Raw genomic sequence first — 24,471 nt, 5'->3', positions numbered from 1 at the left:
AGGACGGCGAGATGCCGCTCGGGCCAGGACTTTGAGAGTCGACTGAAAGTAGCGACTTAGCAAGCAACTGTTCTTCGACAAGCAAGGAACGGACGGATGAAACTTGGTAATCACTCTGTACGGAGTAGGAGGAAGTACACATCTTTCCTTTGAACATTCATTTACGTACCTACATAGAAATGGACAAGTATGAGGGCAGATCAGAAAAGTGACTTGACCACCAACCGTAACTGTACCTTTGGTCTGGGCCTCAATCGGATTTCAGGGTCGTTATTATGCACATTTATGAAAGATAATCGAAGGGAGGCAGTATCTGAGACGAATCTCTTGAACCAAATGCTCCGCCGTGGAAGCAGCCGTGTGGCAGACCTGAAATCAGCAAGAGTTCGTTATTTTGATGGCCTTTGATCTGTTGATGTTGTTTGTTGTTGAAAGGGCGTTATGAACGTCTTGTATCCTACAGGAGTTTCAAAAAGGGACGAGTCTAACACCAAGACGGACGTCGCCATTTGCTTCAAGTTGTCTGGGTATGAATTGACAATCGCAAACAACTGTCCACATAATGAGGGTCTTGAACTGAACGGAGAGCGTTGATCTGCTGCAAGACTCAAAGTCTTACGGGCCACTACAAGACACTTTAGAAGGTTCCACTAGATCGAGTACTCCGTCGTTTACTGAGGCCTATCCGCTCGATGACTCTCCGTACTTTCATACCTACAAGGTCACCAGGGGAGCCAAACTTGACTATCAAGCGACCGACTAGGTTGGCAATTAGGTAATCGCTGTGCAGGAGAATATACGGCGTGCACAATACGTAGGAATACAAGAAGAAGGAATCAAAGACTTGGTTTGGAAGCCAGAGGCAAGACGCCTACGAGTACAGTAGTAGAGCGAAACGTTCGTGACCTTTTAACTTTGCCACTTCAGAGTGGAATTAGTTGACCTATTACCTACCTATTTTGTTTGACTGACATCATTTGGAATTCACGTGATAGTACAATTTTCGCAGCTGTTCGGGTCCTCGCGCGGCCTTCGGACCCTTTCACTCACTTCGTTTCAGGGCGCATTTTAGGTTAGGTATTTAATTGGTAGAATCAGAGTGTTAGATAACTAATCACGAAATGGAGAAAAACTGTGAAAAAAAAAAGATGAGGTTCAGACGTCCCTAGGCAGGATCGAACTGCCGATCTCCCGATTAACAGTCGGACGCTTTAACCAACTAAGCCATAGAGACGTTTCGGTTGTGATCAGACAGGTCATGAATGAGTATATGTACCTTTATAATTCTGAGACGACACTACAAGGCATGCCGTGACGTGCAGTGTTGTCCTGGAAGTTTGCAGATCAACATCGAGATGTGCGGCGAATGAATTAGAATGCCTTGATTAAACAGAGTACACATGCCAATACCTATCCCACAGAAGAAAGGCATATCCGGAGGCACATTACAATAGTACAGTAGGTACTTTGAGACTAAAGTTTCAACTGTGTGAAGCCCAACGCCGCCAACCAACCCAAACCATGAAATGAAATGAACGCCCAGCATGAAAATACCGCAAGAAAACCGCAAACCAAAAACTCAAGCATTGCCTTCCATGACCTCAAAAATTCCACCCATCACATACCGAGGCTGCCGCAGCGTTATGGACGACGACGCTGACGACACCGAGCTGCGCGGACTGATGTCATTCCGACACAGTTCTGAGAGCAAGTTGGCGTTGAGACTATCCATGGCGCGAGGGATGGGGTCGACGGGACGCGGCTCCAATAGACTGAGGCCTATCCGCTCGATGGCATCTTCGTCGCAGCGGGACCGTTCCTCGCTCAGGGCGAGGTCGACGGCAGATGGGCGGTGGCGGAGAAGTAGGAAAGGGTAAGGGAATGGTGATGTTGGACGCCCACGGCTGCTGCCATTGATGATGGAGGAGGAAGGGGAGGAGATGACGGAGAGGGGGCTGCGGCTGCGGTCACGGTGGTGGTGGTGGTCGCCGGAGCGAAAGGCCGGGTAGTTCGAGTTTGGCGATGATGGTGTGGATGGTGATGATGATGTTGATGATGGTGATGGTGAGACTTGAGTCGAATCTGTGTGTCGTGCTCGCGTTCCTGGTCTCCCCCGCTGTGCGTTGCCGCTGCTGTTGTGGATGAATGCGGTTTGTAGCGATTCGCTGATGTCGGGCAAGGGTGAGGGCTCGAGGGCCCTGTAGTTGGAGGTTGTTGTTGAGCGCATTTTTTTTTTCCGACACGGCGGATTGCAATGAAAGGATTTCTTGTTCACAGCGATTGGAAAGATGCAGAGTAGAACTGCAATGTTTCTGTACAAGTGCTGCTTCTTTCAATATGAATTCATCAAACGCGAGGAAAAATGGAGTCAGGAGAACGGACTGTTCAGATGGTCTCAAGTACTCCGTACTCTGTATGGCTTGATAAAGGGGCAATCTGACGATTCGAAGCCTTTTCTACCTTTTTCTCCTTCCGTACGAGGCCTCCTACGAGCATGAAAAAACCCCAATACTGAACGGAAACTTGGGCCGATAAGCAGTCCAATAGTTTGGTCCGTACTTATTGGTAAAGAATCTCACAGACGCGGCCCTTAAACGGGGACGCTACGGGGTGCCACTCGGCACCGCATCCGTGGTCCCGGAAGGCCGGAAAGTGTCATTTTGTTCCCTTGTTAGGCAAAGCAGGGCTCGCGGAACGGAGAAAAACGGACGATCCCTAGGCCAAATTTCGGAATTGATCTTCGTTCAGGGGAACGGAATTGGCCATCAACATACGAGTATATAGGTACTTTACATAGTTAGGTATTCACGGGAGGCTCCCAGAGTTCCCCATATCAATAGTTCCATTTCTTACCTCGCATTTGGGACTTTTTTTTCCTTCAAGCCCAACAACACTTAACCTACATAGTATACTCACAGTGGGCTCGGGCCAATTAACCATTCCCTTGGGGCTGAGACCAGACCAACACAAAAAGCCCTACAAAATACGTCACACGATCAATGCGGCGCTTGGCTTTGGTTGGGGCCACGAGGAACAGTGGCAATTAATAGTTAATGCAAGCATGAGGCGGAAAGTCAACTATCATAACATGCCCTAACCTACCCCCCTGGCCTCAGGAGACTAATCAGGTCGATTACTTTCCATCTCCGTTGGCATTTTAGCAGCAAGGAATAAAAAAAAAAAGGAGAACTCGATTCGACAGGTCTTCTTCCAATCCGTAGACTCTCTCGGTCGAGTCGTCGACGCATGCAGAAGTCGAAGAATCCAGAGATCCGATCGAATTCGGCCATTGATCATCCACCAACCTGCATTCCATTCTTCATTCGATGGGCGCCCTGCCTTTGCAAAGCACGTGAGATAAATCGAAATACACTACTCGTAAGTCGTAACTCCTTTAGCGTCAGGGAAGAATAACTAAATCGTAGCAGCCTCAATTCGGAACAATGATGTTGCACTCGAGGTGATTTTGCACCGCTTCTGTTGTAGCCTTCCCGCATGCATCAAGAACACAGTGTCTTCGGCGGGTAAAAAAAAAATGATGAAGCACAGCCAGCATACTTATCAATGAAGTCAAGGTTTCACTGCCTCTTGACGGTGTAATTCGCCTTGCCGTCCGTCTGTACGAGGCACTTCTCCCTACTGTATCTATCGATCACCTGGGGTTTATGCGGCTAATGCCAGTGAAGCCTCCCACTCCCCCATGCTTCCCAGGAGGTTGAGTGGCTGGCATCCTTGACTTGACACAACACAAAAGACGCAACAGCTTCAACCACGCAGCCTACACAAGGCCACGACTCGACTCGTGCATACTGTTAGGGATAACAAGGGCACCAATCGAACATCGTTCGGTGGCAAGGTCAAGATTCAAATCCCACGACAAAGAAGAGAAAAAAAAAAAGTCGGAAAGTCGCCTTCTGCGTCCATGTGTCACAACTCAGTCTCACACACAAGTTCACGCCAACAAAGTAATCTCCATTAGAAAAGATGAATCCAAGATGGATATCGAATCAGAGACAAGCAACAGTCGAAGTTACAATGCTTGCCCGTCAATTCTCGAGTCCCAAGGGAAATATATTCACCGTGAACCATTCTCCTACCAGACTGACAATGGACGGGTATCTATTCGACTTCCGTACATATGAACAGCACCGACAAAAAAAAAAAAAAGCAAAACAAGAACGACAAACGCCTTGTGGTGCATGCAGATACATCCAAACCATGTACCCAGCTGAAATGCAATGAAGAATGCAAAACATCACCCTCCGACGATGCCCTCCAACGATCACAAAAACATCGAAACGATCAAAGTAAACATGAAAGGAAAGTAAGAAAGTCGTGAATACATTAGTCGTACACAGACCAACATCTCGCTCATTCCCTCCATGACAACCCAGGCCATCATGACTGCGACCGCCGTTGCGTGAAGCTGCGTCGGATGCTTTCGCCCCAGGCGGAATCCCCGAGGCTCTGCATCATCTCCGACATGCTGATCGCGCTGGTGTCACCTCCGTGCGACGGCGACAGGGGTGGACTCAGCGACCCGCGCGACAGGGAACCGGGGGCGTTCGGGTCTGCCATCTCGCGCGCCCGCGGCGACAGTGCCGAGCCGAACCGCGACCACTCGGTGGTCGGCGGCGAGCTGCTCCGAGATCCATGGTCGACAGCGAGGTTCGTGGTGTCGATGTACAGTGACGGTCGGCTGCGTTGCGAGGGGCTACCCAGGTCGACGGACCGCAGCGACCCGGACGGCGAAGGCGGTGCGGTGGAGGTGTCCTGGCCCTGCTGCTCGCTGGCCCGTTCATCTTGGGCTTCCTCCGTGTCGATGAAGATGGCCGGCACGGTGAGGGACGCGACATCGCGAATGGTTGCGTCGCGCTTGGCCTCGATCCGTCGTCGGAAGCGCTGGGACCAGTACAGAGTGTCGAAGAAACCAATCACCGTCTTCCACCGCACCGTTTCTTCAACCCGCTGAAGTCTCTGGCGCCGTCGCAGGAACTCCTCAAGCCTGGAAACATCGTCAGTATGCAGGAGCGAAGAAGAATCATACTCTTGATGTCACGCACCGTAGGCTCTTGCTGTCGTTGATCACCTTGTAATGTGCCAGAGTCAACAGGCATGTGGTAAAGTTAATGCCCAGCTTCGGGTCCGCCGAGACCAGCACTTCCTCGTAAAACGCATTCAACCGTTGGCGTCGAGCCCGGATTGTTTCCACGGGAATGCGATCCACGATTCTCGCCAGCTTTCTGATGTCAATCTCTCGCTCTGCGCTACGCTCCGGAGCAAACGAGACGACCGAGTCACGCGGATTGTTTGCCTGGCACTTCTCCAAGATTCTGTTGACCGTAAACTCTCCATCGTAGATACGCATCTCGAACACACCCGAAAGCTCGCCGAGAAGCCTCGGGAAGTTCTCCTTGGAGATGAAACCGGTCCCGTCGGGGTCAAAGTGCGCCCATGCTTCCTTGAACCGCCGGATATCCTCGCGGCTGATCTTGTAGAGCCCGCTGCTGCGCTGGTACACGTACGAGAAGCTCTCGAAGATGAGCGAGACGAACAGCGACACGAAAATGTACATGCTGATGATGTTCCAGGAAATAAACAGTCCTCGTGCCCACCCGGGGCTGCCGCAGTCCGAAGTGAAAAACTCATCCGTCATAGTGCAGTATGGAGGCACCATAGTGGCATAGTCTTCCATGATCTGATTCCATCCTTCGCCCACACTGGTCCGGAACAGGAGAATCAAGGCCTTGGAAATGTCCCGGAAATTGATGTTCTCCGCTTCATTTTCGCCGAATTTCGTCAAACCAAACGTCTGTGTCATAGCGATGGCGAATACCAGAAACAAGACGAACCATGTGGCTAGCAGGTTGCCGATCTTGCTCAAACTGGCCGCTGCGGTCTTGAACAGCTGATCAAGGTGGTTGTTCCGCGGGATGATCAGCAACGTGACCGCGACCAAAAATAGTTTGTGGAGCTGTTGGATGGCGTGTCCGGGCACGAAGAAGGCGAGGATGGTGGTGATGAACGTTCCTGGAACGGCCAGCAAAGAATAGAGATCCCACGAACTCCGGTTGAATCGTTTCCACCCAAGACCCAGAATACGCACAGCCACATTGGCAATGTAGAATAACGTGAATATCAAGAAGAGTGCACCTAGTAGTGTCGGTTAGTCCTCGGTTTCTTTCTCGCTAGGTACGGGAACGAAGGGGGGTTATTTTACCTCGCAAATGCTCCCAAACAGACACGGTCGGATAGAATTCCACGCACAACAGCAGCAGGTGCAGCACGAGGATACCAGTTATGAACCGTGCCCATCGTCCGTGCTTCTTCACAGCGATACGGTAGCACCACTGACGCCACTTCTTCGAGGCACCATGCACCGACCTTTTTGAAGGATTTATCTGCAGCAACAGTTTCCGTAGCTCAAGCCAAGAACGTTGCTCGGCCGTCAAAAAGGCAACGCCTGTCTGTTCGGTGTAGTTGCGCATGAAGACCGACACAAACAGCGTCAGCACGAAGACCGCTCCGAGCAGGTTGAACACAACGAAGAACAGCCCGTTTGCCTCGGAAGCAAACGGCTCGGGCTGTTGGCCCCTTCCCGTGATGCTCATGGCGCTCCATGACACGCTGGTCCAGCCCTCTTGTGACACGATTTGGAAGAGGATAAAAAGCGACTCTCCAAAATTGTCAAACGAGAACCACGGGTTGGAGACGACTCTCGGCGCCAGCACATCCCAATGATAGGGCGAACTCTGATATTCACCGACGCAAGCGCTCAGATCGCCCTCAATGCCGTCGTCATTGCACGCTGCCATCTGCCCGTTGAATAGATTCAACCCGTAGATGGCAAACGGCACCAAGAAACTCATCGAGACAAACGCCGCGGAGATGACGTTGAATCCACCGACGATGATGACGGAGTGAAACGTGTTGCGAGCACTGTCGCTTACATTGAGCAGTCGCAGAGCTCTCAGCGCTTTGAACGCGCCGATGATCCTCGAAACGCTGCCACTGTCCAACAATGATGTGGCGACATTGATCCACAGCGTGATGAGCACAACGCCGTCGATGAAGCCCCATGAGCTCCGGTAATACGCGTTGGGGGTGAAGAAGAAGCCGTCCGCGATAACTTTGATGATGGCCTCGACGGTGAAGACGAGCGCGAACCCTATATCTGTCCAGACGAACCAATTCAGCGTCGTGTATTCCCGCTCTTGGAAATAATCCCTCTGATAAAGTGGGGTGGTGACGCATGCCATCGCGACCATTGCAACGATACACGCATAGATGAAGGCGGAGAAGGTATACGCCACGGGTTTGTACGGGTCGACGCCTTCGATCCGCTGCTGTCCTCTTCCAGGCCCGACCAATCGTTGGCATGCTTTGCGAATGGGGTTGTCCGGCGCGAAGATGTACAATGACTTGTTATACCGTGGATGCCGTCGGAGGTACTCTCGCTGCGCTCGTTTTCGCTGCTCAGAGGCCACCACCACCTCTCGAGCCAAGTCACGCGGATCAAGTTCCTCGTACGCCTTTGAGAATTTCATTCGCGAGTAGAAGGGGTTCTCCTCCCGGTCCCGAAAGATACTGGTGGCTTTCGTCCACAGTCGGGAGAGTAAGCCGGGCAAGATAGGCTTGACCTGACCAGGGACCCGACTGGACCGACTCTGGCTGTCCGTCCTGTCTCGGGACTGGAACGGCTCTTGCTCGTCAAGGAACTCCCGGACAACGGCATCCTTGAGCAGCATCTCGGTGGTAGCGGGGCCATAATCCAGAGGATCTCGAAGACGTGTATCTCGATTCTTGAAGATTGAGGTCAAAGCGAAGGTTCCTGACGACGATGACCCGAGCTCTTTTTGCTGGAGAAACGCCTTGATCTGATGAAGCCGTTTCTGATCCTCCGACACGTCGAAACTTTCTTGGATAACAGCAATGAACATGTTGATGATGATGAAGTTGGCCAGGATGAACCACATGATGAGGAACGCTGCCGAAATCCATGCCGTTTTGTACTCTGCCGTGAACGACGTGGTTCTGTAGAGAATCTCCGACCAATTCTCGCTCGACAGGATTTGATACATGCCAAGGAATGCATTGTAAATATGGAAAAAGGTGACGGGGATCGTCTCGCCCGCATCATCGGTTTCTGGAATCAAACCGCGGAAGAGCTGGACGGCAAGGATCGAGGCAAGGAAGGTCATCAGGAACACAAACAGAATCAGATTCAGCAACCCACTGATATTCCGGAAGACGATCATGATCATCTTCCGAGTGACCGGAAAAGCGAGAACCACGCGATACACTCGAAGAATCTGGAACAGCGTGAGAGCGTCGTAAGGCCGCCCCGAGTTGCGAATCGGTGGAATTTGGATGATGCAGGTGATGATTGCAAGGGCGAGGTCCACCAGATTGCGTCGGCTTCGATGAAAGCCTCTCCAGTCGGCCAGAAAGCGAATCAAAATCTCAAAGAGCAAGGCGAACGTGACTAAAGTTTCAACGCTGCTGATGAACTTGAGACGCCACGGGCTCATCGACGCACTCCTCAGGGCCTGGACAATGAGATCGAAGGTAATCAGCAAGACCCAGAACCAGTTCGTCTTGTCGTAGATCTTTTTTAATTGACTGGGTCTTCGAATCTCCGCTTCTTCCTCGACAACGTCGTCGAGCTTTTCATTAGCGAAAGCGCTCCGCTTACTCTCTTCACGAATCACTTGGAACGACGACGTGATCACCGCCACCAGCAAGTTGACCAGCCACAGACTCAGAATAACGAAACCAACCGCAAAGAATAGGGCTGCCACCAGATAATCCGAGTCGGTGGTGTTGTACATGATGTCTGTGAACGTGTTCGAACTCATTATCACAAAAATCATCTCGAGGGAACCCAAAATATTGTCGAAGCCGACTGTGCTATTGTAGGGATTGTTTCCCTCCATGCAGACGGATCCCGGAGGGCAAAGATAACCCTTTGGATGTGTCGAGGAAGGCGTCCCGTCGTCATACAGCCACGGCTTGCTGGTCCAATCAACGGCATCAATATAGCCACCGCAGAGTTGGAGACTATCTGGGTCATTCATAGCGTAATTCTCCTTCCCCTGCGGATCGATCCAAACACACGATCGCCGGAAACTGGACTTGAAACCTTGAATCCCTATGATGGCGAAGAGTAGCCAGAAGAAGCCAATGAGAAAACCAACATGGACAAGCAGCGGTGCCGCTTTCTTGAGGCTCCGGAGAATCACCTATGACATCCAGTTAGCCTTCGCACCCGGGCTTTCCCAACACTTCTCGCAAAGGCCACCTACTGAAGTACCGTTCGTAATCACTAGAAGCCGCAGTGTTCGGAGACAACTCATCATGTCAAAAATGTACACATGAGGCATGGAATCATAGCCGCTTATCATGAGTATAAACGATATCCAGTACGAAACGACGGCGATGAAATCCAGACGATTGAAAGAGTGCCGCAGGAATGCGCGGTGAGCCAGTCGCACACGCTGTCGATGGCGCGGATCATCCGACATGTCCGTGGTTGGGGATTGAAATCCGGTAAAGGTGTTCAGCACAGAAACCTGGGGCTCCGCTATTCGCACAGACTTTTTCTTCGTCGAGGGCTCCCGGTGCAAGGTAAAAATATCTCGTCCCTTTTCAATCAATGCATTCTTGAGGCCTAGAGATCTATCCAGAGTGCTGTACTCCACGGGATTCCAGAGGAAGCCTGACACGATCGACCGCGCGACCACCTCCACGGTGTAGATGACGAAGATGACGAAGAAAGCGTAGTCTAGACCTGAGGAACCCCAGCGATCAGATCGGGGGTGGTCATAGACCGAGTGCGCAGATTCGACGGTTAACAGAACTGTCTGGATGATGATCAACACCAGGATGAACGGCTCCGTGGCAGGATGCGTCAACACATCACAAAGCCACAGCCGGAACGGGTTGTCAGGAGGGAAGATGCCCAAGGATTTCCCCCGGAATGGATTTGCATGTATCTTCCAATCGGTCCCCACGCCCGGTTTGTCTCCTGGAGGTGGGTGGTCGCCCATAAGATCCGATGCTGCAGAGCTCGCGGGCGATCGATCTCGTCGTCTATCCTTGACCGAGCCATCGCGACGCATTGATTGTTCCATCACTTCCGGCTCGTTACTCAGATTGACCACCCGCTGCGACATCCCCGTGATTACCGTCCCGGCTCGGTGTAAGGCAGAGCCCGACGTGGATGGGGACAAGGAACGTGAGCGGCTCTCGCCGGCGCTGCTATTCCCGCGGCTTCTGCTGCGAAAGCCGCCTTCAAGGTCATCGCCTAACCGCGACTCATGACTTCCCCGGCGGGAGCTATCGTCCTCCGCACCGGTGGCGCCGCTGATGGGCTGCAAGTACCGCTTGTCGGTCAGGGGAGCAGTGTCGTCGTTCGTGGGAGCGGGCATGAAATCATCCGATTCATTCCGACCACCGTGAGTTGAAGGATACGAGCCCAAAGGGTATGCGTCATCTCCATCGCGTGAGGATGCCGGCGGGTTACCCAAGGAGGGTTGCCCGTACCCGATGCCAAGGGATCCCACTGCCTGGGCAAAGCTCCCCAAATCCTCCAAGGACGAACCGAGGTCGCTAGATGGGCGTCGATCGCAATCGGACCGTGAGTGTGCCGCGGATGGCACGTCGATGCGCAAGCCGGCCCTTTCCGTCGGACTGGGGGACTCTTCGGCGATGCGCTCATACGTGCGGACGCCACGGCCAAGTCGCAAAGATCTCCTCGGAACATGCGACCTCCCTCTTCCCAAGGAGTCACTGCTGTTGCTCCGTCTTCTGCCGCGATCCATGCCATCGTCATCGTCGGATTCTGGACCCCTGGCGAGATCTCGCAATGGGATTGAATGTGGCTCTGCGTGCTCATTCTGAGGTATCCGCTCGTGATCGTTGGACGCCATTGTCGCTGGCGGTTGTTCAACGCGGCGCATACATGTCTGCCCTTAGGCTGTCGAACACTGACGGAACCAGTCGATACTCGGGACGCCGAATCACACTGGTGCGGTCAAAGGGCGCGTTTTCGTTTCCCGACGAAAAAACACACGACAAACGAGCGACTTGCAAGGACAAAGCAAATATCTAAACCGAAAACCGCGTCAGTTTCGGAAGAAAGACTAGGATGAAAACGATGACTCCGTACTAACTGTACTCCGTAACTGCAGTCTGGAGTTATCAATTAGGTTAGCTCGAGAGATAGAACGGCATTGCGATGGTCCGATGGCTGAGCGGGAAAATATCGGTTGAGCAGCTCAGTCACCGACGGCGCAATGTATTCTCAAAGGAGCGATTGTTCCTGGAGTGCCGTCCCAGTTTGTTATTAAAGAGGTTCGAAGCGCACTCCGTGATTTACACCTTTTGGCCCTTTGCGCATACAACCGTCAGCCGCAGATGAGACGAAGCTCCAGCCTCGATGAAACAGCACTAGCCACGTTTACGTAAAACAGTCTAGCTGAATATGGTTAGTATTATCTAAAACGGTTAGCTCATGTCCATAACTGTCTTCTGTTGGCTGCGCTCCAGATGGATTGTGGGGCTTTGGACCCATATTTTACGAGCCTAACCTCTTACGGTAGTTGAGCTTCGATATGGATTACGTAGTTGGTACAAACTGATACGAGATTCCCAAAAATAACCTACTATGGAGTACTCGTACTCCGTACTCGTAATCTACTCTTCTCAGGCTCCAGTTACGAGTCTGTAGAGACAAGGATAATAATGACTGTGAACATGGTTCGAAAGGTATTGCTGCTGATTTACGGGTTTGGGCACGATCCTCCATTTGCGGAGGATTCATCTCAACCAACGATTTGGAGATTGTTTACGAGTATACACGTAACACCGTACGAGACTACTGTACATACTCGTACTCGTACTCGTTCGTACTAGTTACAGACAGATAGGTTAGTCCTGCTGTATCATTGTCTACTAACTGCATCAGGCAGTCATACTTGTTTACGCGTAAATAGCTGCCATTACCATAACAAGTAGGTACATCAGTGAAGTACTGAAGGTCAGTCGACATTCTGTTGCTTTACAAATAGCAAGGTGTCGGGAAACGAGGTCAATCAAGGATAATCAATGGGAAAACTGTCCTCTAGCTGATCTGTTATCTCATTCAATCGGTCGGGATCCCGTTGTATTTACATGGTTCGCGCACCACTGGCCTCTCCAAGCGGGCCGTATCAGTCAGTTTGCATTCTCTCACTGTCCTCCTGAGGTCGGTCCTCCTGAGGTTCTTGTTCTGTCACCTGTTTACGAACGCCTTCGAGGAATGCTTCAACAGCGTGTCCACTACCAAGCGGCACGCCCCCGCCGCGCACAAACCCTCCGTTCTCGACCGGGATCTTGAGTGCTTCGCTGATGCTAGGCAGTCCGCCTTCTCGCAGAGCAACGGTCAAGCTGCCCAGACTCTGGGTAAACTGGGGAGATCGAAGGACGCGACGTAGGATATCCTTCTTTTGATCTAGACTCAATGACATCATCACGGCCTGAGCCGTCTCAGCATTAACTTCGGTGGCCGATTCGTCAATGTCTTGGGAGAACAGAATCAACGATGGCGGAAGAAAGCTCAGGAGATGGTCAACGGCCGCATCGTCCGCGGCATCGATCATGGGCACTGTCGACGATGGGGAAAGAAGATCGGCGAGAGTAGTGAACATGTATTCTTGGGGCTGGGAAGGGATATTTTGATTTTGGAGGGACTGCAGCAGGCCCTGGACGACGGCAGAGGGATCCGTTGGCGGCACCGTGGTTGCCCTGGAACGAATAGTTGATATTAGCGAAGCTCAGGTCTTTACGCGGACACTCCATATACGCGTAGAAATGCCATTTTGGACTTTGGGTTCTGCCCTTTTTTTTTCTTCTCTCTCTCTATCAAGAATATGACAGCAGCTGCTCTTGCTGAGCGCCCGGAGGAGTCCGCCTGGCAGACAATGCATATGGAAATCACCCGGTTTCAGAGAGATATACCTACGCTCTACCACCGTCCGCACCGCCTTCGCGGGATTCCTCGCCTTCTTCCCGTACATCTCCGCCCGTTGCGTCAAAGCCCGCTCCGCCGCTCCTGCTTGCGGTGCTGTGGCGCCTCACGTCCTGCATGGGCTCGTCTTCATCGCCGCCGCCCCCACCGCCGCCGCTGCGCGGGAGGTTTGCAATCTCTCGCTGAACATCAATCTCCTCTCCCTGCAGCAGACTGTTGACAATCTCGCCGAGTTTGCGGTCTCTTGGGCTGAACCAATTGGGGTCGCCCCTCTCGTGCTGGCTCTTCGACTGCAGCCAAAATAGGTATCGCTGGGAGCTCGAGGAGAACTTGAGGACAAAGATACGACCTCTTATAGACGATTGGCCGTCTGATTGCGTGGGTTCATACGGCACAAACGAGCCATCTGTTGGGACCATCACCAAATCAAGCTCAGGCTCGGTGACGGGTGCTGAGCGAGGGCGCCAGCAGAAATGGACCAGTTCATCTTCGGAGTACAAGTAGATGTACCCGGGCGTCTGTCGGGGCTTTGCTCGGGCCGGAGTGACGGAAGTCTGCAGGAGTGTTGGTGTTATTTGGTGCAGAAGAATGAACAATGGAATGGAGTACTCACGTCTAGGTCGCAAATGCCGGCCTTGAAGGTGATAATTGGAACTATTGACATTGCGCAATGCCGATGGTAGCGAAGTCTGTGTAATAAAAAAGAAGGAAAAGTCCCTTTGGTTGCTGGGAAAGGGTTGACAGAGCAGGGACACTCGGTCAAGTCAGCCAGCGATGTACGTCAGTCAAACGGTTTGGGTTGGTGAAGCTCTCACTGCACTGAGGGATGATATGGTCTCCCGTAATCTCTCGGCGGCTACGCTTCTGGTCTGTATGGAATCCTCGAGTCTTGGCGCGTTCGCGCCAAATCCGCACTAGCGCAATTCGGTTAAGAGATAGGGCTATGCGTGCCCACAAACCCTGAGATCGTTTTCCCGCCGAGGGCCGCACCAAAAACGTCGAAGTCCAGTCAAACCACAATTCAAACCACCACCTCCGTCGACAACTCCCAGCCAACCTCTACAGACAGGGTCTTCGTCACACACCGCCAAAATGTCGAGCGCCGCGGCGACGCAGTCGGGGACGAAGCCCGCCCAGAAGTGGTATCCGGTGGAAGATGATCCGCAACCGAAGAAAGTCAGTGACCTTCCTGTTTCTCATTTTCCTTTCGAACTACCGATGAATTCGGGTGCGGTCGACCGTTTTGTGAAGGATTATGGTCATGCGCGAAGCTGGATTATGCAGCAGAGCTGGCAACGGAACAGGCTCCATCGATCAATGGGCGCACACATCGAGGCACCGCCAGATACAAATTGATATGAAATGAACCGGGGCCGTATGAGCATGACCATCATTCAGGCAAAACGTGTTGTCGCATACCGTATCTATCATCGAGAAACAGAATTGGACCTTGGCGTTGGGAATTTCGTGGCTAACATGAACTCCTGTGAACAGGTGCGCAAGTCTATCCGCCCGACCAAGCTCCGAGAAAGCCTGCAGCCCGGAGCTGTCCTGATTTTGCTGGCTGGCCGCTTCCGTGGCAAGCGGGTTGTGCTCCTCAAGCACCTGTCCCAGGGTGTGCTCCTGGTGACTGGCCCGTTCAAGATCAACGGCGTGCCGCTCCGAAGAGTCAACCACCGCTACGTGATTGCCACTAGCGCCCGTGTCGACCTGACGGGAATTGACGAGAAGACCCTGGAGAAGGTGTCCGAGCCGGACTACTTCACCAAGGAGAAGAGCAAGGAGAAGAAGACAGAGGAGGCTTTCTTCCAGCAGGGCGAGAAGCCTGAGGTACGATTGCTACAGAAACCATAAACATCACTATTGGGATGGTCAGACTAACGGAATGCTTGTCTCGAACAGAAGAAGAAGGTCGCCAGCTCCCGCGCCGCAGACCAGAAGGCCATCGATCAGGCTCTCCTGGCCAACATCAAGAAGGAGCCATTCCTCGGCAGCTACCTCGCCACCAGCTTCTACCTCCGGAAGGGCGACAAGCCCCACGAGATGCGCTGGTAGACGGTCGAACGGTTGAGGGAGGGGTCCTTTGTGGTTATGGTCTTCACCACCGGCTGAAAAGGCTGGCTGCAATGAATGTGCAACTTCACAATGTCCTTTAATGGTGATAAACAATTCAACAAAAATGGAAGACTGTCGTCCAGTAGAAAGAGGAAGAGTCCGGCGTTTCCGTGTATGTACGTCGTTACTTTGGAAGAATGGGAACAATGAATGGCTTCCTGGATGGGACAAGTGTAGCGCATGGATGCCACTGCGGTTCGATCCAATCCAATGTTATGATTATACAGTGCCCATGCCGGGAGTTTCAGCTGAAACCCTAATACATACACAACAGCTCTCTAGCTACCGACTGAAATGACAACTTGTATCCAACCATCCAATGCAATTATAGATATCATAGATCCTTCCGTCTTCTTGCTCTGCTTCGCGGTTGAGTGACGCGTCTTTTCGATTCCTCTACTGCCCTTCGGATCGCTTCCTCGACATCCACCTCCGACTCCTCGGGCGCATCCTCTGTGCTCACTTCAATTGTCGAGCCACCTAGCCAATCGAGTACTCCCCAAAGGCTGTAGTTGCCCTCTCCTCCACTGATCACATGGAGATCGGTCCGTCGCGCGACTCTGCCCAGCAGGATCCCCACCGGTACGGAAGCATAGCCGCAATGAGAGACGGACTCCTCCAGGGATACCAAGGCAACAAAGGCCATATAAGTAATCATGTGAAAGCGAAATATGGCAGCTGGAAGGTATAAAGGTATGAATTTCCAGATGAAATAGGCGATAGGATGGTCATAGTGGCATGTGAGCGACCACGGAGCACGCAGGGAATGATACCAAGTTTGATGGGCATGCGCAATATGGAACCGTGGATTGTGCAAGACAAAACGATGCAAAACGTAAGTCAAAATCTACTCCCTCGAGAGGAAAGGGGGAAGTTAGTGACCAGTCATCAAGGATTCCCGGAGACATAGTGACACACCTCTCTCAAGATGAACCCGCGCACAAGATCCACCAACAGAGCCCATGGATAGGGCAAGCGCACAGAGACTTGGATCGCACTTTTTACACGTAGGATCTTAGTCAACATATATTCGACTATCGCTTGAGCAGTTACGCTGAGGACGAGGTTCAGAAGAGACCAGGCCACAATCCAGATCTCCGTTGCACCGAGCTTGCGCCGTCTATGACCCGTGGGTAATGCAATCTGACCCTGTGCCTTGATCGACGCAGAGGCCGACGGGAACAGCACATCGAAGAGGAAAAATAACGAGGACGGAAAAAGGTAGAAGAGGAGACGGGTTGCTGCTGTGCCCAACAGCTCGACTCGCAGCGGCGAATGAGACAGGACCAGTGTAGTCCATGTCAGCCAAAAGAAGAGGAAGTTGAGGCTGGTAGTAAAGGGAAATAGATATAACATGGTGATCTATGTTGTCAGCACTCCAAAAGTCCACAGGAAGCAATGGTAACGGAAGTTGTTGTATCGCTGAGAAATCGAGCTCTCAACCAGTCGTGGTTTCTCGTAGTTCATGGGACCTAGAGCACTCCGTATTCAAGGGATTAGTATCGAAGGAAAGGACATCTCAATATTGATATACACTGAGTATGTAGCAATGGCAATACTAGTCGTCGCAGGTAAAAGATATGAGCAGTGCGATGGGGGGCTGTCAATCAAGGCTTCAAAACGCACAAGCAGGAAGAGCAGAGTCAGCAGACGTCATAGGCCCAGCTGCAATCCCGGAACATCTTTCATCCGGCATAACCTAGTTACTCGACGCTAACCGAATTTGAAGTCAGGTAACTTACCGTACCTGAGATATGTACCTGAACCGCTGGCATCGCACGCCAGCCTCGCGCACATTGATTACTTGACCTTCATTCTCGCCAAGTCGTTGCAAGCTAGTAGGTAAGGTACTGAACCTTCGTAGGAAACTAGGAATCGTAGGTGCTCGTCCGTGTATCGCTCTATGGCTTGTTTGCTCTTCCATCCGCCTGCATTTTCTCTCTTTGGCATTTGCAGAGCTGCAACACATGAGACAGCCGCGCTTTTGATGCTACGAACACCATTGCTTTATGGGATCAAATTTTGGCAGAAAATAGTACCTAAGTACATACCTAGGCATAGAGATACATGGCGCCGTCTCGAAAACTTCGAAACAACCGCAATCGGAGTAGATATCTGATTCAAGACTTCATGATTGAATGGGACGTTCAAGGGTCCACTTGTATCATTAAAAATAATAGTATTTCATCGAGGGCTGCTGCGATCCGAAACTCTATGGGTATACTGTACAGATAGAGAAACTCATTTGCCGGTTCCTGGAATACCCTTCTTCTTCCCATACTTGAACACCTTCCCGCTCAAGTCGGGAATTGCAAAGAGGGCCGCCAAACTGCCCAGCAAGGCCGCCACAGTATCAAACAAAACGTTGTTCCGGGGACTGGGCCCGAGAGCCGATCCTCGCATCAGGTGCCCCAGAGGTGCAGTCACGATCTGGTAATCACCGCGTTCTAGCCCCTTGATGGCGAGCTCTGCCACCTTATCCGGAGTTTGCGGTTCATCGGCCCCCTCCACGATCTTCGTAACCTCGGGCTTGAGCTTCTGCTCGTTTTCGAAGCCAGGGCTTAGGATGCCCATGGGGAAAACGATGTGTATTTTCACATCAGCTGCAGGTGCCGCGTTCTGCTTGTTCCGACGAGCACCGTTGTACATTTCAATTTCTTGTACTAGGACATCGGCTAGACCGCGCATTGCTGCCTTGGCAGGCGCATAGGGACCGTACCCAGCTAGGGGCCAGAATGACAGAATCGACGCGGTGAAGATAAGGTGCCTCGGCGATGACGCTGTCGACGAGCTACCCGGAGCAACGGGTGCCAGCCAGCGCCTGAGCGTGGCGTGAGCCGTATATGCGGCAGTCCAATACACCGTATCCATTTGGGCTCGAAGTGTTCGGATGGGAACGTCGATAAAAAACCCAGGATGGCAGAACCCGGCGCAACACCATACAACGTCTGGGGGCACGCCATTATTCCATTGTGTTGTCTCCTCAATGATCCGCTCGGCATCACTGGTATTGGTCAAGTCCGCGCTGATGTAGTGAAACCGTTGCTTGTCGGGATTGAGGGCGGCGCTCTGCGACCTATATCAGCGACGTTTCGCGGGGTCATTCTTCACATGCGGAGTGGTACCTCGATATCTGCGATCGCAGCCGCCAGTTTCTCCCGCGAGCGAGATACGATCACCACATTTGCTCCCTTTTTAGCCAGCTGGATGGCAGCTGACCGGCCCATTCCCTCCGACCCGCCGGTGATCAGGACGGTCTAGGCATCGGTGAGAATGCCAGCTTTTCAAGAGGGGAGAACCGATTTTGTTATCTACTTACCTTGCCATTAACGGGCAATTGATTGGACCCGAAACCAAACAGTCGCATGATGACACTTGCTAAGGATACAGCAAGAAGGATTGAAGCTACTGCGATGACCGTTGTGGAAGCCATGAGTAATTTGGGCCGGGGATCGTGTTTTCTCCTCAGTCACATGCAGGAGTCACGATCCTCGTCGCGCTTGCTGTTTGGGATATCTTGATAGGTTCGGTAACTCCGTATAATTATATGCGAGTATACAGGTCACCCACGAAGTTCTCGATATATATGCTCGTAACACAGAAAAATTGAGTTCAAGTTCAGTGGAGTGGAGCAAGTCTAGCGGTGAAATCGCTGGTATACCTATTTGGGACAGAGGCCATGCGAAAAGGGCAGGCGGTAGGTAACGTTAGGTGGGGGCAGTGAAACATACTTACCTTTTTACCTGGGCCGTACGAGTATTACTCGGTACAGAACACAAATCATCAGAATCGAACACTGGAAAAAGCTTTAGCCATCATCATTCATCGACGTCCCATTCATCCATCGCCGTTCCGCGATCGTAGCAGCCTGAACTTGTATTTCGACGCGTCTCCGCAAGAAGCCTCGGACGAGCAGTCCCCTGATACCCCTCTGCTCCAGGAAATTGGTCAGGAGGGTGCCGAGTCCATCTTCCAGGAGCTGTTGCGTGAATCCGGCCGGAGAGCGTACAAGTACCAGCGTGAATGGCGCCCCAAATCCACGGACCGCGCTTACAAGAGCAAGCAGAAGGAGTGGACCGTGAGTGCCCCCGAATTCCGGGAACACCGGAGAAAGAGAGGCGGCTCCGATCATCAGACTGACTGGATGCAAGGAATACTGGAGCCAGCAACCGCACTGCCGTGACGGGGACGTGGTGATGGAGGACAAATTGTGCCACTTCCTTCAGAACCACATCTCCACCGTGAGCCCCGGTCCGCGTCAACCCGTGCAGGCCGGCCGCAGGGTGACCAGGACAAGCGGACCCTCAGCGTGTCCTCAATCGAGCAGTACGTGTGCGCTATCGTTGACCTTTGGAACGAACAGAAGGCCAAGGGGGTCAACCCACATGACAACCCGCGCGGGAACGGGGTCCTCTCGCTGCTGAGGGGCCGCCGGCAACAGGAGAGCCAGCGCAAGAAGAGAATGTATCTCGACCGCGCCGCCGGCACCGTCGCCGACGGGTATTCCGCCGATAAGATCGCCGAGCTGGCTCGATTGTGCTGGACGGGCTGGCAGCGAGACGAGGCCCGCAGGCGAAAGCCCGGGGCCCAAGAGGCCTACTTCCGGACCTGCGTGGACTTTCTGCTCGGCCACTTTATGCTCTTCCGAGGGGAGTCCCGCCGGGCTGTCGAACTGGCGGACATGTTTGCCGTGACGTTCGCGGACGAGGGTCCGACGGCCTGCCACCCCATGGTAATTAATTCTGATAACTGCAAGACGAATAAGTTCGGCAAGGTTCGTTCGATGGGGGTTATGCGACACAAGGACCCCCTCATGTGCACCATGGGGCAGACAGCCTTTTACCTTTTCTACCGCTGGAACATATTTGAAGGAGCCGCCGCCCACGTTTTCGCATCGCCAATGCTGGTACGACATGCATCTGCTCCGCGGACGAGACGTCACCCAGCAACTCTCCTACGACACCGAGCGTTGCTGGCTCGCCGACGTCTTCCGCGCCGTCGGCCTGGCGCCCCAAGGGGGCGGAGTCAAGGCGCTCAGCATGCGGAGCTGGAGGGAGTCGATGTGGAGCAGATCGCCGCGCAGGTCAATGGAATCAGGACGCCCTGACAAATTGTTACCTGGATGCCCTGCCGCGCCCCTTCATGCGGGCAACGGCCGGCTTCCAGCAACGGGGGACGTACTACCTGCCGCGGGCCCCAAGTCACCCCGCCGAGTAGCTCACCCGGGCCATCTGGCCGTGGGTGGATGAATGGATGGCCTGGTTCCGGCCCGACGCCCCTCCGGACCAGCCGATTCCCCAGGTGGATCCTGTGATGGTGGCGCCGGTACGGGCCCTCAACGCGAAATGAGGTGACCGGTCCTGCTTTCTCGAACCTCCTGCGTCAGTTTCGAGAAATCATTCTGCAGGATTCGGTCATTCTCCGCGAGGAGTTTCCAGGGTATGTCATGTGGACCGATCCGGTCTTCCATAGGCCGGAGTACGAACAGTTCGCGGCGCAAGTGAAGCGGTGCCTGCAGGAGGAGCGCCCGCCGCTAGAGGTCCAGCTCCGGCAGGTGGTCCCGGCGCTCGCCGAGCAACTGTGTCTGTTGACCCGGATGGTCTCGCAGGTCGCCCAAAACCAGGCGACCCTCCTGCAGCAGTACGCCGCGGATCGGCGGGAGCGCGAGGCCGGGATCCAGATGCAGATCGCTGCGCTCCAACGCCAGCTCGGAGGCCCAAGCGGGAACGCACCGCCTTCTGCCACTAAGCAACGCCCGCGGAGCGAGCCTGCGTCATCCTGGCCAGCCACTGTCGCCGCAGAGTTAGGACCCAACCCGGCCCCGGATGATCCCCGTCGCGTCCAGGGAGGAGTGCAGCAGCAGGAGCCCGGCACTCCAGGTCGCCCAGCATACACCATGTCCCGGGAGGTTAAAACCGTCCCGGATCTCTGGCGGGAGTGGACTGAGGGTCTGCATGGGAACCCGCCAAATCAGGTGCTCGGGAGCCAGCACGGGTCCGAGTGGCGGCGAGAGCACAACGAGCGAATGTTCTTCCACCCGGAAGAGAATCATCGATGCAATTCAGGAGCGGTGCCGTAAGGGCATGCCAATCCGAGCCGCTGTGAAGGAACTGGAGCAGATGCGAAAGTCAACTACAGTTGTTCTTAGGGACTAAGGTTGTCCGCAACACCGAGAAAGGATGACAACCCTGGCTCAGAGCATCAGCCGCCTATCGAGTTCTGCTCTATCTCCAGAACATGAGAAATTTTGCTCTGCAATTCGGTGGCCGAGACGACCTGATGCATATTGCTAGTGACGCCTCGTTCGCCAACAACACACTGGATCGGAAGAGCAGGCCAGGGCTATGAGCTGAAGTGTTTGGTGAACTCATCGGATGGCATGCCAACAATCATCAACAACGGAGGCAGAATTGTTGGCGTTGTCACAAGCGGCAAAGGATTGTTTGTCAACCAGATGCTTGAGAAACGTGGATCTCTACAGAAGGATAGAGGATGCAACTGCGGCAGCCGACGTCAACGCCAAAGGCATGGCAGGAACTGTTCAGGGTCGTTCCGAAAGAACTACGGTAAGTACTCCGTATATGGACTGATTCTCTCTGGACAAGAGAGTAGTAGAGTCATCAAATCGTAGTAGACTGGCGGAGTATCGGAAAAACCATCTACAGTGTTACTCTTACTGACGGCTTGGGCGAGTGAACTCTTATGGCTTATGTGGGAGGAGGAAAGGAGAGAGCAAAGTGATTTGTGCGAACTGTGAAATGCGGGTTCGCTTAGGCTAAACCGCTTACGTAATCAGTCACCTGACAAAGAGTGGGACGATCTGATTGGGATCATCTCTATCAGCCAATAACGGTGTAAAACCGTAGGCGGTCTAACCAAGCTAGGTTAAGCTTAGAGGAGTGAGCTTGTTCGCTCATTTGCTCCACTACGAGTACTTACTTCATATTAGGAAGGCGGTCAGGGACCTCTCTGGCAGTTCTGGAGAAAATCTGGCAGTTGGTTATCGACAAGAGTTGCTTGAGGGTGGTTGACTGAATTCCTGTTCTGATAACATCTTGAATCTCGCAAAATGGCAAAGAAAAGAAAGGCCAATGGCCGGTCAGGCAAATCGTCAACAAACGCAGATGCAGGGCTGGAGTCAAAGTTCGACATCAATGAGACGTTCGAGGATTCCGAAGATGAGTTCATGGCCGGTCGCGATCAGATTTTGCTAGAGGAAGGCCCAGAAGCCAAACGGAGGAGAAAACTTGATGAAGATGGTTAGTATCATGCTAGCAAGCAATATTACTAAAACATTTTCTTGATTTCCTTGCTGACCGGAATCTCCTACAGAGAAATTCTTCGAGCCATCAGACGAAGAAGTCCTCGGCTACGAATCCGCATCCTCCGAGAGTGAAGATGACGAGGATGACGAGCTGGATGAGGAGGACGACGTAGATGATGGTGAGGACTTTGGAGACGAGGATGAATTGTTTTCGCGCAAGACCTCCAAAGCGAAACAAGGGAATGCTTCGAGATCCAAGTCCGCCGGCGCCGCCGACGATAATGTTGACGACGACGACGAAGAAGAAGAAGAGGAAGAGGGCATTGGAGCATGGGGCTCTTCCAAGAAAGACTTTTACAATGCCGATACCATCGAAACAGAGGCCGATGCCTTGGAGGAAGAGGAGGAAGCCAAGAAGCTGCAGAAAAAGCAGCTCAAGGCCATGAAAGAGGCCGATTTTGGAGTCGACGACTTCGACCAAGTAGCCGATGACACCAAGCCGGAAGACGTCGACGGTGTGGTTACTGAAGTTCTGCCGCAACTTGAAATCCCGGAGGATATGGCACCGGGAGAGAGGCTAAAGCTTCTGAAGTCGAGATACCCAGAATTCGAACCGTTGGCAAAGGATCTGATCGATCTTGAGCCTACCTACAAAGAACTCTTGGCCGCGGCGGAAGAGGCCCAGCGGACGATTACCGATTTTACAAGACCGCCGCCGCTCGCTGTGACCAAGTTCCGTGCCCTGTCCGCTTATCTCGGGTCAATCAGTATGTACCTGACTCTTTTGACGTCCTCCTCGGAGAATGGGGACGAAAAAGTGGTTGCCATGCCCCCGGCAGAGCTTCGATCCCATCCGATCATGCAATCGTTGGTGAAATGCAAGAAGCTGTGGGAAAGCGTCAAGGATCAGAGCATATCCGAGCCCGCGGAATCGACTACCATTGAGAGTGAAGGAGAGAACGATGAAGTTGCCGAATCAGCTCCTACGTCTGCGGGCGAGGAAAAAGTCGAGAAACCGAAAGCGAAGCGTTCTGGTTCGAAGAAATTGACCCGCGAGCAACGTGCAGCGCAAGCCGCACTAGCTGAGGCGGAAGCCCGTCGTGCCGAGAAGATCCGCAAAGCTGAAGAGGAACTGGCCGATCTGCCAGAGTTAATCAAGAAGAAACCAACCAAGACCAGCAAGAAACAGGCAACGGAGAAGAAGAAGGAGAAGGATGACGGATCCGACTTTGGCGACGAGGACGGTCTTACAGCCCACGAAGCGGAGGAGAAAGCCAGGAAGAAGCGGTCCCTGCGCTTCTACACCTCGCAGATCGCACAAAAGGCCAACAAGCGCAGCGCTGCCGGCCGCGACGCTGGCGGTGATCAAGATCTGCCCTACCGCGAACGGATCAAGGACCGGCAGGCACGTCTCAACGCCGAGGCGGAGAAACGTGGCCGACAACCAGCGACTGCGCGCGAGCAACTGGGCAACGACTCGGGCGATGAGGAAGACCGCCGCGTTGCCGCCCAGCTCCGAGGCGAAAAGCTATCATCCTCGAAGAATGATGCCAGCAGCGGCAGTGACGACGAAGACTACTATGACATGGTCGCCGCGCGCCGCCAGCAACGCAAGGCCGAGAAGCAGAGCCGCGCGGAGGCCTATGCCGAGGCCGCACGGCAGGGCGCGCAGGTGGAGGAGGTTGAGGAAATCGGCCCAGACGGGAAACGCGCCATCACGTACCAGATTCAGAAGAACAAGGGTCTGGCGCCGAAGCGCAGCAAGGAGAACCGCAACCCGCGTGTCAAGAAGAGGAAGAAGTTCGAGAAGAAGAAGAAGAGGTTGCCGAGCATTCGGCCAGTCTACAAAGGTGGTGAGGGTCCCGGTGGGTATGGTGGTGAGCTCACCGGTATCAAGAAGAACCTCGTCAAGAGTGTTAAGCTGTGATGATGATTGTACTGGTTGTTTGGTGTTCATATTGTATATAGACATCGGCTGCAAAGGGGTTCTCATCTGCGTTCATCTGATGAACCGACACGAGGGTAGGCTATGGTCATTGTCATTTAATAGTACTGCATGCTCTTTCTGATTGGATATCCTGCT

The 24,471-nt window shown here is 53.1% G+C and overlaps 9 protein-coding genes and 1 non-coding gene across 10 annotated transcripts; 4 read left to right on the top strand and 6 right to left on the bottom strand.

Annotated features, from left to right (window-relative positions):
- Nucleotides 1-1,160: 1,160 nt before the first annotated feature.
- Nucleotides 1,161-1,234, bottom strand: VTN31DRAFT_t64. The gene has a single exon. It is a non-coding gene; the product is annotated as a tRNA-Asn (tRNA).
- A 345-nt stretch (nucleotides 1,235-1,579) lies between these two features.
- Nucleotides 1,580-2,227, bottom strand: VTN31DRAFT_6206 (uncharacterized protein; the record flags this gene model as incomplete). The annotated part of the gene is made up of 1 exon (XM_069406791.1): nucleotides 1,580-2,227. The coding sequence occupies one exon, from the start codon at nucleotides 2,225-2,227 to the stop codon at nucleotides 1,580-1,582; it is 648 nt and encodes a 215-aa protein (XP_069259288.1).
- Nucleotides 2,228-4,398: 2,171 nt separating this feature from the next.
- VTN31DRAFT_6205 (uncharacterized protein) lies at nucleotides 4,399-10,931 on the bottom strand (the record flags this gene model as incomplete). The annotated part of the gene is made up of 4 exons (XM_069406790.1): nucleotides 4,399-5,005; nucleotides 5,064-6,153; nucleotides 6,221-9,242; nucleotides 9,306-10,931. 4 exons carry the CDS (start codon nucleotides 10,929-10,931, stop codon nucleotides 4,399-4,401), a joined length of 6,345 nt encoding a protein of 2,114 aa, XP_069259287.1.
- Nucleotides 10,932-12,212: 1,281 nt separating this feature from the next.
- On the bottom strand, nucleotides 12,213-13,673 carry VTN31DRAFT_6204 (uncharacterized protein; the record flags this gene model as incomplete). The annotated part of the gene is made up of 3 exons (XM_069406789.1): nucleotides 12,213-12,786; nucleotides 13,004-13,563; nucleotides 13,623-13,673. The coding sequence occupies 3 exons, from the start codon at nucleotides 13,671-13,673 to the stop codon at nucleotides 12,213-12,215; spliced, it is 1,185 nt and encodes a 394-aa protein (XP_069259286.1).
- Nucleotides 13,674-14,101: 428 nt separating this feature from the next.
- On the top strand, nucleotides 14,102-15,064 carry VTN31DRAFT_6203 (60S ribosomal protein eL6; the record flags this gene model as incomplete). The annotated part of the gene is made up of 3 exons (XM_069406788.1): nucleotides 14,102-14,185; nucleotides 14,504-14,839; nucleotides 14,912-15,064. The coding sequence occupies 3 exons, from the start codon at nucleotides 14,102-14,104 to the stop codon at nucleotides 15,062-15,064; spliced, it is 573 nt and encodes a 190-aa protein (XP_069259285.1).
- A 394-nt stretch (nucleotides 15,065-15,458) lies between these two features.
- Nucleotides 15,459-16,480, bottom strand: VTN31DRAFT_6202 (uncharacterized protein; the record flags this gene model as incomplete). Its single annotated transcript, XM_069406787.1, has 2 exons — nucleotides 15,459-15,971; nucleotides 16,043-16,480. The coding sequence occupies 2 exons, from the start codon at nucleotides 16,478-16,480 to the stop codon at nucleotides 15,459-15,461; spliced, it is 951 nt and encodes a 316-aa protein (XP_069259284.1).
- An 885-nt stretch (nucleotides 16,481-17,365) lies between these two features.
- On the bottom strand, nucleotides 17,366-18,491 carry VTN31DRAFT_6201 (uncharacterized protein; the record flags this gene model as incomplete). The annotated part of the gene is made up of 3 exons (XM_069406786.1): nucleotides 17,366-18,193; nucleotides 18,250-18,381; nucleotides 18,444-18,491. 3 exons carry the CDS (start codon nucleotides 18,489-18,491, stop codon nucleotides 17,366-17,368), a joined length of 1,008 nt encoding a protein of 335 aa, XP_069259283.1.
- Nucleotides 18,492-19,586: 1,095 nt separating this feature from the next.
- On the top strand, nucleotides 19,587-20,231 carry VTN31DRAFT_6200 (uncharacterized protein; the record flags this gene model as incomplete). Its single annotated transcript, XM_069406785.1, has 1 exon — nucleotides 19,587-20,231. One exon carries the CDS (start codon nucleotides 19,587-19,589, stop codon nucleotides 20,229-20,231), a length of 645 nt encoding a protein of 214 aa, XP_069259282.1.
- Nucleotides 20,232-20,570: 339 nt separating this feature from the next.
- On the top strand, nucleotides 20,571-21,203 carry VTN31DRAFT_6199 (uncharacterized protein; the record flags this gene model as incomplete). Its single annotated transcript, XM_069406782.1, has 1 exon — nucleotides 20,571-21,203. The coding sequence occupies one exon, from the start codon at nucleotides 20,571-20,573 to the stop codon at nucleotides 21,201-21,203; it is 633 nt and encodes a 210-aa protein (XP_069259281.1).
- A 990-nt stretch (nucleotides 21,204-22,193) lies between these two features.
- Nucleotides 22,194-24,315, top strand: VTN31DRAFT_6198 (uncharacterized protein; the record flags this gene model as incomplete). The annotated part of the gene is made up of 2 exons (XM_069406781.1): nucleotides 22,194-22,383; nucleotides 22,457-24,315. 2 exons carry the CDS (start codon nucleotides 22,194-22,196, stop codon nucleotides 24,313-24,315), a joined length of 2,049 nt encoding a protein of 682 aa, XP_069259280.1.
- Nucleotides 24,316-24,471: the final 156 nt, after the last annotated feature.

This window comes from Thermomyces dupontii (assembly GCF_041956625.1).
Source record: "Thermomyces dupontii strain NRRL 2155 unplaced genomic scaffold VTN31scaffold_6, whole genome shotgun sequence".
In the NCBI taxonomy this organism is placed as follows: Eukaryota; Fungi; Ascomycota; class Eurotiomycetes; order Eurotiales; family Trichocomaceae; genus Thermomyces; species Thermomyces dupontii.
This window is presented reverse-complemented; position numbering and strand designations above follow the sequence as displayed.